The sequence below is a fragment of the Odocoileus virginianus genome, chromosome 3 (assembly GCF_023699985.2).
Source record: "Odocoileus virginianus isolate 20LAN1187 ecotype Illinois chromosome 3, Ovbor_1.2, whole genome shotgun sequence".
Lineage (NCBI taxonomy): Eukaryota > Metazoa > Chordata > Mammalia > Artiodactyla > Cervidae > Odocoileus > Odocoileus virginianus.
Window position 1 is genome coordinate 76,316,989 of NC_069676.1, and position 12,961 is coordinate 76,329,949.

The 12,961-nt window shown below is 37.8% G+C and overlaps 1 protein-coding gene across 3 annotated transcripts; it reads left to right on the forward strand.

The window, feature by feature from the left end:
• The first annotated feature begins 380 nt into the window (after positions 1 to 380).
• Positions 381 to 9,382, forward strand: ZCCHC9 (zinc finger CCHC-type containing 9). 3 transcript variants are annotated; one of them, XM_070465768.1, is made up of 6 exons: positions 381 to 499; positions 1,911 to 2,316; positions 4,784 to 4,934; positions 5,245 to 5,337; positions 7,443 to 7,511; positions 8,790 to 9,382. In XM_070465768.1, the coding sequence occupies exons 2-6, from the start codon at positions 1,933 to 1,935 to the stop codon at positions 8,906 to 8,908; spliced, it is 816 nt and encodes a 271-aa protein (XP_070321869.1). In that variant the 5' UTR covers positions 381 to 499; positions 1,911 to 1,932; the 3' UTR covers positions 8,909 to 9,382. The 3 variants fall into 3 exon arrangements, with proteins under 3 accessions (XP_070321869.1, XP_070321870.1, XP_070321871.1); XM_070465769.1 differs by having other exon boundaries at positions 381 to 494; XM_070465770.1 differs by lacking the exon at positions 381 to 499 and adding an exon at positions 503 to 585.
• The last annotated feature ends 3,579 nt before the right edge of the window (positions 9,383 to 12,961 follow it).

A 12,961-nucleotide genomic window follows, 5' to 3' on the forward strand; every position in this document is an offset into this window, starting at 1 on the left:
ACGGGGTAGCAAAGAGTCAGACGCGACCGAACAACAACAAAGGAAAACGTTAAGTCCCTCTCGCCACCAATTCCATAATTTTACGAATGAAGTCCAGTACAAAGAGCACTTCTTAGGGAAGCCTTTTGGGCCTCTCCCATCGCCACGAATCCTCTCATTCGTCGCCCCCACTATGCCTTGCGTTCTGCACAGCACAGATCGTACACTCTTCATCTTCGTGTCCCCGGCGCCCAGCGCGTGCCCTTCAAACACTGCGCCCTCCACATTTACTAATTAGCCACTTTCCCCAGTGCTGAGGTACACTGCAGCGCCAGACAGGGACGCCTCTGCTAGTGAGCCAATTGCTCGCCGGAAGTGACGCGCTGCAGGGTCGACGTGCTTCCGGTCTCGGGTGTCGCCGCCGCCGCCGCCGCCGCAGGGGGACGGGTTTCTCTGGCCTGCTAACTCTGCTGCTCTGAGGGATCCTTGCGTGGCAAGAAGCTGCGCGTGAGAGAGTAAGGTGGTAGGATCTTCTCCTCGTTCCCTGGGGCCCGGCGGGAGGGCGCAGGAACTGGCGGCTAGGTCCCCGAGGGCCCCCAGAGCCAGGTGAGGCTGAAGCACCGCGCTTCGCGGCGGGATCTGTCTCAGTTGTAGGGCGCTAGCCGCTTGGGCCGGCTTGTCCAGCCTCACTGGGGCCGGTCGGGCGGAATGGACGCGACCGACTGGATACTCAGAACTCCTCCAGTTCCTTGTTCTCAGGAGAAGGATCATCCATCTCCCCTTGAACGGCCCCATTCCCCACTGTGACAGCCACAGGATCTGCATCGACGAGTGTGCTTGTGTGGTGTAAAGTGGCGTGCAGAGTTCCACGCCTGTTTATTGGCTCCTTCCCACAGCTTGTGTTGAAGGGATGTTGTGGCCGAAGCTGAGGTTTTAACACTGATTAGTGCAGGGGATGCTGCCCTAGAAGGGGGCGTGCTAATAGTCGGAAACGATGTGAAACAGCTGGGTTGGAAGTAGCTTATACTCTGATTACAGGAGACACAGATATAAAGAACAGACTTTTGGATACAGTAGGGGAAGAAGAAGGTGGGATGATTTGCGAGAATAGCATTTAAACATATACATTACCATATGTAAAATAAATAACCAGTGGACGCTTGCTGTGTGAAGCAGGGAACCCGAAGCGGTACTGTGTGACAATTTAGAGGGGAGGGAGGGGTTGGGAGGTGGGAAGGAAGTTCAGGAGGGAGGGGACATATGTATACCTGTGATCCATTTATTTTGATGTATGGCAAAAACCATCACAACATTGTAAAGTAATTACCCTCTAATTAGAAATAAAAAAACAAGAGGAAGACTCGGTATTATCATGTGACTGTAAACGAATATATTTTGCTTATCAATCTTCCGGAAGGAGTTGTAATGACAATTTCATGCTTAAGGACAGGATTTGTGTATACTTGTTAGTTTACTGTACAAATGATTTGTGATGAAATGGCAGATTGTGCAAAAAGATTGGAAGAAAGTAGACCTGGGACTTGGAGATAGGCAAATAAACTAAGAAAACTGCAAAATTTGGGAGAAGTAACTTAATTTACTATTACCATGTGATTTCATTTTGGAAATAATTTGGTTTTTTGCTGAATTGTTTTCCAGTTTGAAGCAAGTATTTATATCTGTGTTTGTTTTTTAATTGTAGCTTTTTTTTTTTTTTAATTGGAGTGGTAGCTTCTCTGGCAAGGGCTAGATTTACATTGCAGGTATGTCTGTGCAGCGTGTTATAGAATTAAATATATAGACTCTAAGTTAAGTTAAAAAGTCTTCTAATAATTAACACTCAACATATGGGCATCGTTGATATAGTGATATATCTTTAGTTTTATTTTTTTCTTTGAAATGATGACTAACTGGCCATGCTTATCTTCAAGACTGATACACTCCGATGACGCTATGACCAGGTGGGCACGAGTCACTACCACACAGAACAAAAGGCCCTTTCCTGCAACATCATGGGAGGACATGAAGAAGGGGTCCTCTGAGGGACAAAGCCAGAATCTTCCAAAGAGTAAACAACTTGAAGCCAATAGCCTGTCCCTTAAAAATGATGCCCCCCAAGCAAAACACAAAAAGAATAAAAATAAAAAGGAGTATTTAAATGAAGATGTGAATGGATTCATGGAATATTTAAGACAAAACTCACAGATGCTTCACAATGGTGAGGTGATAGCAACAGACAGTCAGAAAGTAAGGGAAGAAATTGAAGTTGCTTTAAAGAAAGATAGTCGCCGGGAAGGAAGACGATTAAAAAGACAAGCAGCAAAGAAAAATGCAATGGTAAGATTATCACTTCTATCACAATGTTACTTGTATGGTTGGAAACTTATTCATATGCACACATACATATTTTAGCAAACTTATTCATATGCACACATATTTAGCCACAGAGATTGTGGCTGTGTGCTAGACTTAGATGGCATCTTTTTGAGGGCTAGTAGTAACTCTAGGATTTTTGTTTAGCACCTTGTATATGCTAGACACTTGATGTAGTGATCAATTATCACAACAAAACAAAGATGGTGGCATTATTTCCATATTTTAGGTAGAAAACACCAGTGTGCAAATAGGTTAATTATCTTGGTGAAAGCCTTTTAGCAACTAGCAGAGGAGAAATTCAAACCCAAGAAAAGGTGTTAATATCTGAGTACTTAGATTAGTGGCTAGCACACTATATGTGTTACTAAATAAATGTGAACCTAAATGAGCTGCTAACTCTATGCAGTCCAGCCAGAGGAAAAAAAAAAAAAAAGATACTTAAACCCAGTCTGACTTTAAGACCTATGTTCTTACCCCTTCCAGTAGCCCTTTTTCAAATGGCCATTTTTTGAAAAAAGATCAAAGTAAGTGAGAAAGTTAAGTACAACAGGTTAGATATGTGTGGTTCCTGTTAGTTGGAAGGGATGTCCTTTTATCTTTATCCATGAAAAACTGATGCACAGGAAGAAAATATAATGTGTTTCACTGGTTAGTAACAGAGTAACAGTTAGTAACAGAGCAGAGTAATAGAGCTAAAACTCCTTGAGACTCTCCCTGCTAATTGTGTCCCTCCTTCCCCCTGTTACACTGAGAAGAATGCTGAGACTGCATGTTTATTTCTGCATTCCCAAGACCTAGATTTTAAACTGTTTCAGACACAGGAAATGAAATACTGGTATAATTCTTTCCCTTCTCTAGCAAGGGATTCTTCTAGCAGGATAATGCATAAGAATCAAGATTTGTTGCTATTTTACAGTTTTATTTTTTAATAGACTTACTAAATGTAGAGCATTGTTTGTACCAATGTAGGCTTGAAATGTTGCAGCTTCCATAAATGTGGCTTCTATTTGCAGGGTTATTTTTATGCAGTGTCATATTTAAAGAGTCTTTTGTAAGATTCTTTTATAAGCTAATACTGATAAAATATTCCTTATGAATAAATTGGGATAGAAAAGACAATCATTTCTATTTGGATCAAGATAGTCTTGTTTAAATTATGCAGTTATTTTAAAGTATTTTAAAGTCAAGTTAATTTAACATGAAGATAATTTTAAGATAATTCTAGGACCTTCCTGGTGGTCCAGTGGTTAAGACTCCACGTATCAATGCAGGGGGCCCCAGGTTTGAGGTTTGATCCCTGATCAGGGAACTACATCCCACATGCCCAGCTAAAGATTCTGCAGGCTGCAAGGAAGATCAGAGATCTCGAGAGCTACAGTTAAGACCCAGCACAACCAAATACATAAATATTTTTTAAAAATTTAAAGATAATTTCTTTGACATAGTGTGATGAATTACATACATTTTGAAAAAGTTTAGTATTATGACTTTAAGAGAAAATTTATGTTTTTAATTAGGGGGAAAGACATTGTTTTTCAAAACAAAAAATGTTCTTTATAGTAAAGCATATGCTTTAATACTCTAAGGCTTGTTGAGACCCTTCAATTCATTTTCTTACTTTTCTTAGTATCTCAGACTAAGCATCGGTTCTTAATTGTTAATTAAAAAATGATGAGCTATTTTATCCAAAAACTGGTTCCAGTTTAAATAAAATGTTTTAAATATCTACCATCTTTGATTATGACTGATACTCTTATTCATTGCAGCAAAAAAAATCCTCCAAATTGCTAGGTAGTATGTAAAGCAATGAAACTATTGTTCAATGTTATGGTGGAGGCAAATAATTCACTGTAGAATTATACCTTTAAAATGTGCATATATTCTAAAATGAAGCCTTTGTTTATAAATATTAAGGAACATGTATAAAAGATATAAAAATTGTAAAGTATAATTTCTGGTATGAAATATATCTTATGATTTGAATCACAGCTTAAATGGAATCACTTGACTGAAATTCATTCTATTATGTGAACTTTAAAAAGTGACGGTATTAATTTTAAGTGCTAATTTTTATGGTCATTGCCTGTCTCCTCCAGAAAACTCAGTTTTTCCATTAATGAAGTGAAGTGTAATAAGTCCATATTTGCTTAATTCATTTAAGCAATTACCTTCTACAAAGATTTAAACTTTGTCTCCTAGACTGATAGATTTATGAATTCAGGGTTTTCAAAAGTACTGAAACCCTCTGATGAAAATGATGGTTTCTCGAGGTTTAGGAGAATGTGAAACACTTTTTGATACAGATGAAATACTGAGAGTTCAAAAAACAGAACTAGACAACTTTAAAATGGGATTGTTTTCTTGATGACTAGAATTAATGAAGCCAGTGTAGTGTTGCAGTGTGGAAACTCACGTTTTGTTTTCTCAGGTATGTTTCCATTGTAGACAACCTGGCCATGGGATTGCAGATTGCCCTGCTGCCCTTGAGAATCAAGAAATGGGCACGGGAATTTGTTACAGGTGTGGATCCACAGAGCATGAAATAACCAAGTGCAAGGCTAAAGTAGACCCAGCTCTTGGTATGTTGTTGTTGTTGTTTTTCCTATCAAATTTTTTTATTTGGTTAATGAGCAAAGTGGCCAGTAAGTAACCAACTGGTTTTTTCATTGCTGACAGAGTTTGTTATGAATGTGTCACTTAATATTTTGAAATCAAATGTGATTGAACTTTAAATTAGGTAACAATAAATGTTTTCTTCTCAGTGTTTTAAAATAATATGAATTACACTATATAGATAGATATAGATAAATATCTGTGTCTATGTCGATATATATCTACACACACATCCATATGTATATATAACTAAACAGGAACTGTTGATCATTACAGGTGAATTTCCTTTTGCAAAATGTTTTGTTTGTGGGGAAATGGGGCATCTGTCCAGATCTTGTCCTGATAATCCCAAAGGACTCTATGCTGATGGTGAGTACCGTTACTCTTGTATGTTCAAAATGGTGGTGAGCCATCATGCAGTTGTGATTTAATTTACATTTAAACAGTTTTTAAATACATTCCTGAATAAGTGGCAAAATCTCTAGAATTTCATATTTTTATCAAGCATTATCCTGTGGTGACTTAGAGGTAAGGAATCCGCCTGCAGTAAAGGAGACGTGGGAAATGGGGTTCGATCCTTGGTTGGGAAGATCCCCTGGAGAAGGAAATTGCAACCCGCTCCAGTATTCTTGCCCGGAGAATCTCCATGGACAGAGGAGCCTGGCAGGCTGCAGTCCATGGGCTCACAAAGAGTCGGACACTACTGAGCAACTGAGCACACATTCTGTGTACTAGACTTTGTGTAATTTAAGTTGATACATCAAATCAAACTGACCTCTATATTTCAAACTATTTGTACTTACTTCAGTATCAGTTGTGAGAATATGTTATAAATATGTACTTTTAAACCTAACAAGCAAAAAGATTATTTCTCAAACTAATATAAGATTTAAAAAATAGTGTGGTGAATTTAATCTCAGTGTAGCATAATATTTTGGGTAGAAGGGTTGGTACTCACTATTCTGGATTTTTGTTTTTCCTTAGTTTATTGTCTGGCATGGGCCATGTAACATTCTTACCTTTGGCACAGCTAACGTCTTAAGGTGCCCACAATAAAGTCTGTGATGTTTAAATCTTTAAGGAGGAGGTTGGCATCTGTTAATGTGAGTCATTTATTAATGTGATGCTGGTACCATTAGGTTCTAGACACTTCCTGTGTCATGTCCTGGGTTCCCTTGCAGAAGTCCAATGAAAAAGCATAGCTTTGGAGTTAACACTAGTTACAGACTCAGAACTACCACTCATTAACTGTGGGACTTTGGCCAAGTTATTTAACTTCTCTCATCTCAGTTTCCTCACCTGTGAAATGGAGATGAGAAAATTGTACTTCATTGATTCTAAGGTGCATTTTTTTCACATTTTAATATATCTGAACTCAATGTATCTTAATATTGGTGGGTGTTACATAATAGGCATTTTTTTTTCCAGAAAGGAATGTAAAATGATATATCTTATAATCAGTGGTGTCTTAGATTTGATGAATTATGATATTTTACCATAAAGAGTTATGAGGATTAGAATAATTATTAAAGTGCCTCCTGTTTCACTATGGCATCTACAGCAGTAAAGAGTCTTGGACCTGAAAGATGCTCAGAAGTGTCTTTCAGTTTTGAACTTAATAAACAGGCCATATAATATGACTAGTGAGCAAAGAAGCCTTTATATGGTGAACCAAAATGACTAGATATAAAAAGTGTGGCAAGGGGAGTAAGTCACAGAAAAGGGTGAGTTCATCCAAGTTTATACCCTGTGAAGGTCATTTTTCTGAGTAAGTCATTTAATATTAACATGATCATGATAATGCTTGACCATTAAGCAATAGTGTTTGACTATTCAGTGAAAGATTCATTTTAGAAAAACTCATTTTAGGACTGTGTTGTAATTCACAGTCCTGGAATGTTGCTTAAAGTAGGCAAATAGGCATTTTTTCTAGAGTTTGGATGCCTGGCAGATAAAGGCACTGATATAAAAGTTAATTTCATTCCTTTTGTAACTACTCACCCCCATCTGACTTGTATAGCAGGGCAGTGGTTTGTATCCTTTTTTGGGGGAAGAGGGCATTGATCATTAAAGAATCTGATTAAAAACTGTGGATGCATTTGCATGCATGTGCATGCAAATTTTTCAGAGTTCACGAGCCCATGCCTTTCTAACTGTGGTTTAAGACCCTGGCTTCCAGGCAGTGGCTCCTGGACACTCCAGAGAACAAGTACCTTCCATCATATCTCACTTCTCTTTCCCACATCTCCCTTGAAGGTCAGGGGCAAGAAATGGTGGGTTGATAACAGTTTAGTGCTCTATGAGGTTAAGAGGAATGGAGAATATATTTATTAATAGGAATAAGTTGTTCCTGGCTTCAGCTACCTTTGCATCTAAAAAGGTTATGAGGACCAAATAAGATATGAAAGTGCTTTGAGACATTAAGTATCCTATGTAAGTATCAGAGGTTTTCAGTGACTCTGTTCTTTTTTTAGGTGGTGGCTGCAGACTTTGTGGCTCTGTGGAACATTTGAAGAAAGATTGTCCCAAAAGTCAGAACTCAGGTGAGATCTCTGGGCCTCCTTTAGAAGGGGTGAGATTGAATATTCCTCTGTGTTTTTGTTGAATTTTTGTTATTAACAACGCCCTGAGGTACAACTGGTTTTAAGGCTGTCTGGTTTCATGTTACAGTGATGACTTCATCATTTCTTTTTCAGCAGTACTAAGTGAGCATTAGCTGCTATTCTCGGGTGGGAAAAAAAATGATCAGTAAGCCCCAGAGGACCCTGATTTTATAAAGCATCTTATTCATAAATATTTACATTTGCTAACTTATGTGTTTAGTAATACAGTCAATTATGTTACTTAAAAATATTAATTTGCTAAGAAAATAAGAAATATGAGAATAAGTTGCAGTATTGTTATGATTGAGAATCCTCATGTAGGTTCTGAAGTCAGAAGGATTCCAAGTTGGTTGCAAAAACTTCCAGAAATATTTAAATTGTGTAATCCACATAGTATCTGGCCAGTTTATATTTTCTTCCTAACAAATACTCCCCTTGGTCATCTAAAACTTCATAAATGTTTAACAAACCTAAAACAGATATTGGGGGATGTGGAGACCATTGTTACATTAGTTTGCCTAGATTAGAATGGTGATAATCTGTATGAAAGGAGGTAAGACAGTAGGATAGCCCAGAAGTGCTTCTTGGAGAAAAAGCACATTTCTTTCTATACCAAATGGTCATAGTACTATTCAAATAAGTCTGCCCATTCTTACTTCCTACCCCTAGCATTTGAATTTGAAAACCAAGAGTTCTTGTTTAGAGTCTTGTCTAGAGTGTTGTCTAGAAGAAGATAGTCTTTACTACATTGTAGGCAGTGAGATTGAAATGAGAAGTGAAATTTGAATTCTCCCTCCTGGGAGGATTGCCACTTCCCAAATGACAAGACTGACAAGCAGATGTTGTATAATTTCACAGGTGGAATCTTGTGCATTTAAAACTGATGCTTCATAAGTCTTGCTGTTTACAGTCTCTTGGAATTCATTGACTCTATAATGATGAACTCTGGGAAAGAATGAAAGAGCTTTCTCATCAACTTGTGCATTGCAAAGCAGTTGCTGCATTTCCCTAATTGGGATGACAAATTGCCCATGTACTCTGAAATCAAGGGTTATAATCAATTACGGAATTGCTCACTTTGCTTTAGTGATGGACTCTTCTCTCTTTGTGATTATGCATGTCAAAACTAGTTCCTTTGGTAAACCAGTACCAATCAGTCTAGGTGGGTGTATTTGATCACTGTCTTTCTTACATTTTGAGTTTTCTGTGTCTTTACAGATCGAATGGTCACAGTTGGTCGCTGGGCAAAGGGAATGAGTGCAGACTATGAAGAAATTTTGGATGTGCCTAAACCACAGAAACCCAAAACAAAAATACCTAAAGTTGTTAATTTTTGATGATTAGTACTGTTGTTTGTTCAACATTCTGAACTGGGCCTGCTTCACAAGTTGGAGCTGGACTGTCCCTTGGAGGCCTGTATTATAGATATCAGTATAATTTAGGTGTGGTCAAACCAGTTCCTGAGTTCTGTCCATCAAGGGGCACTTCTCACATTGCTTATAGCAGATCACCGAAAAAAAGTATAAGATGTTTAAAATGGATTTTCTAAAAGAATATATTTTTGACCGATAGAACTTAGGTGTAACTAAGTGATTATATACCTGATTGTAACAATCATTTTTTTCTTCAAAACAAAATTATGCATTAATATGAACTATCCCTAAACATAGGGTAACTGCTTTGCATTTGGAAATGAATTTGTGGCCCTGTTGTTGGTTCAAAGTATCAATTTATCATTATGTTAGAAATTTTTTTATAATTGCCACAAAATGTATTTTTAAAATATTAAATAAAAATTGATTTGCTATTTACCTAGTTTTCTGAATACCTAATTTTGGATTGAATGAGCCTTGGTAATGTCCATGTAACAATGTCTTTGAAAACATGATCTTTTATGAATCCTAGATGAGATTAATTTTGATTAATGTTTGTTTTAGTTTTGGCATAAAGATTTACAAACTATTGAGGTTAAAACAGAAGAGTACCTCAGCTTAATAGCAGCTCGCTCTTTGCCCCTGATTTTCAAGAGAGAGATTCCAGCCAAAATTCAGTTTGGGATATTTAACCAGAATGGTGATGGCGTGTAACAGACTGTCTATCAAACTTAATAGCATTTTGTTCACATGTTTTAGATGAGTCAGGGTGAGATTCAGGCATCATCATAATAGAGTTAGAACACTAATCAGAGACCCATTAGCTTCTTTGTTTGATTTGATGAATACATGCATACTTAATACATGTATTTCACAAGGCTTAAGGCTCCCATTGTACTGTATAATGGAATGAATTCATTGGATTGTGTGTTTCATTTGGAATTTTACCTGATTGGATGCATTTGTAACAAAAGGAAACAGCTGTGATTAGTTACTGATGTTTTCAAAAGCAAAATATTTACCAAATAAGAAAAGGAACACTTTTCTGTTTTAATGTCTGTACATCTCAACATTTCTAATCTTAATAAGAGCTATTCTTCTTTTTTTTTCAGCGACAGAGGAAAACATAACACAATTTGACTCAGCATACCAGAGCTTAAGGAAATGAGTATCATTTCAAAGGAATAGCACAAGCCATGCAGCTGGAAAAGGATAGCAGTGCTGTCCTAGTCCTTCAGCCTGAACACACCCAGATTTATCTCACCTATCCTATCTGGAGCAAAAGGCTCTGGAAAGTCAAAAACCCGTCAGCTGCAAGCTAAGTCTGATGTTTTTTATATAGACATTAATGCAGGGATGTCCGTTTTGTCTTCCTTGCAGTTCCTGTGTTTCCATTTTAAGGATCTATCTACAGTGAAATTAGAAATACATTTCAGGTGCCCAATATAATGTTGGGAAAGTATGTGGACACTTTTTTAAAGGAACTCACCAGAGATGGAAATTCTGATGTCCTAAGAGATTGCAGGTTGCTTACTGTTGGTTATTTTCTTAACAATGAATGCTGAACGAGGAAGGCACACATTTACTTTTTCATTATAGATTTCCTAAGGACAAGGACCTACTACATTCTTGGTACTCTTTCAGGCACGTGAGATTGTGGCAGTGAATAAGACAGATAAGGCCACATGCATTCTGCTGAGGCTGAAGAAGGCAGATTTAGGCACAAAAAATGCACATCGGAACTATCAGTAAAAATAATATCAGAATGTCAATATTTACAACATTTTATAAATATTTTGTTGAATTCCCTAAGACTTAGTTGTTAGCACTCTTCTTCCTTCTAGTCCTTTGGAAATGTCATCTCTTTTTACAAGCTCATCTTTCACTTCTCAGGGGCTGACTCCTGAATCTACGTCTAGCCCTAAGATCTTTTGTTTTAGTTCTGTGTGCTCACCAGCCTGCTGGACATCCTTAATTGGATGTTGCACTGACACCCCAAACTCATAGTAGCTTTAAATCGGATCACTTCCGCTAAGGGGAAAATGAACAAATTTCCTTTCTTGTCTCCATTTTATTTAGTACAGTTATATTCCAAGCCTACAGGCTTGAATCTCAAGTTATTCTTTTCTTGACATTCCCTCACCACACCCCAGATTCAACCCGCTCTGACTTTCTTCAGGCCTCTACTTGGCAGTCTGCATAGTAAAGAGTCTGATGACTAGTCTTATAGGAAATAGCCTTTTCCTCATCCCAATAACTTTTCATTCTCTTACTCTAAATTTTCTCCATAATTTAAGTCCCTGCCTAACATTATTTGTCCCCTCTCCACTGGATTATAGGTTACATGAGGGCAGGAATTTTGAGTCTTACTCATTATACTCAGAAGTGCTTGGTGCATACAAAGCATTTACGCTTGTTGAATGAACGAATGAATTAAATGAATATGTGACAGAATTAGACCTAACAGAGAGATGACACATGTAGCTGGATAGCCACTTTAGATTGGGAAATCAAGGGAAGGGCTCTGAGGGGAAGACTTGTAAGCTGAAATCTGGATGACAAGAGGAAATCTGTTATGAAGATAAGGAAAAAGAGTATTTAGGGACAGAAAATAGTCAAAGCCGTGAGCTTGCCATATTTGAGGGTCAGAAAGAAGATGTGATCTTTTTGACTGACTTCCTTCACTTAGTATAATGTTTTCAAGGTTCATCTGTAATATTCCATTGGTATGTAGGTATACAGGGAAGTATTAGAAGCCTTGGATATCTTGATGTGAGATATTAAGTAAGGGCGATGATACTGAGGAAGGAGGCTGCTTGGTGTAGTTGAAAAATAGCAGAGGCCAGTGTGGTTGGAAAAGAGTTGGGGATAAGGTAGTGACGATCAGATAGTTAACAAAGGTCACATCTTATAGACTACCAGTTTCTGTCACATAACCACCACAAACTCAAAAGCATATGGTAACTATTTAGCTCATGCCTGTGAGTCAGATCTAGGCTGGGCTTATCTAGACAGCTCTACTAATCTCAGTGGGGCTTGCTTACATCCATATAAGTCTGGTTTGGGGTCAGCTGATCTAAACTAGGCTTAGATGAAGCAGCTCTATTGCTTGTATCTCTCTTCCTTTTCCTGGGACCAGCAGACTAGTCCTAACTGTTTTTCTCATGACAGAGATGTAAGAGAGCAGGTCCACTTGCAAAAACATCTTCAAGCCTTTGATTGATTGCATCATGTCTGTTGATGTCACATGATTAAGCTCAGAGACAAAGGTAGAATAGTGCACTCCATTGGGAGAGGTGGAGATGGTGGCAAGGGAGTGAATATTTTTGAAAAATAATTGAATGTACCACATTATACCCCAGACTGTTACAAAGCTTTGGCTTTTATTCTGTGATAGGCAAAATTATTTACAGGTTTGAGAAGAAATGTGACATGATCTGACTGCTGAGTTGAGAGTGAAGGGAGGAGTAGGAATAGAAACAGGTTATATTTCAGATGATAGAAGATGATGTTTTGAATTAGGGCTATAGAGTTGATTAGAAGGAATCAGGTTCTGATTATATTTTTCACACAGAGCTGATAAGCTTTCCTGAAGGAAGGATTTATGAAGGGAAAGGTGGCAGAATGAAGGGATGTGTTTTGGAAGTGTTGACTTTGAGATGACTATTATCTTGGTGGAAATGTCAACTAGGTAGTTAGATATGCAGATGTGGATTCAGGAGTGTTTAGGGCTTGCGACGTAGAGTTGGGAGTTATTGGCAAGTAGATATATCTTTTAAGACCCAAAGACATTAGCCTCCAACTAATAAAAATAAATGGAAAAATAAATAAATAAATTAATTAATTTAAAAAAAGAAAGTAAAAAAAAAAACAAAAACCCAAAGACTGGGTAGACTCAATGAGGAATAGCGATAGAGGAGAAGAGACCAAGATGGAGCCCTATGTGGTCTAGTATTTAGAGGTCTGGTGGAGGAGAAAGAACCACAAAAGGAGGCTTTAAAGTGTGGCTGGTGATAT

What these genes read in the sequence shown, in the direction of transcription:
- ZCCHC9 (XM_070465768.1), top strand. Translation starts at nt 1,933, where the DNA reads ATGACCAGGTGGGCACGAGTCACTACCACACAGAACAAAAGGCCCTTT. An exon ending in CAAAGGACTCTATGCTGATG is followed by an intron (nt 5,338 to 7,442) that starts GTGAGTACCGTT and finishes TTCTTTTTTTAG; the next exon opens with GTGGTGGCTGCAGACTTTGT. An exon ending in TCCCAAAAGTCAGAACTCAG is followed by an intron (nt 7,512 to 8,789) that starts GTGAGATCTCTG and finishes GTGTCTTTACAG; the next exon opens with ATCGAATGGTCACAGTTGGT.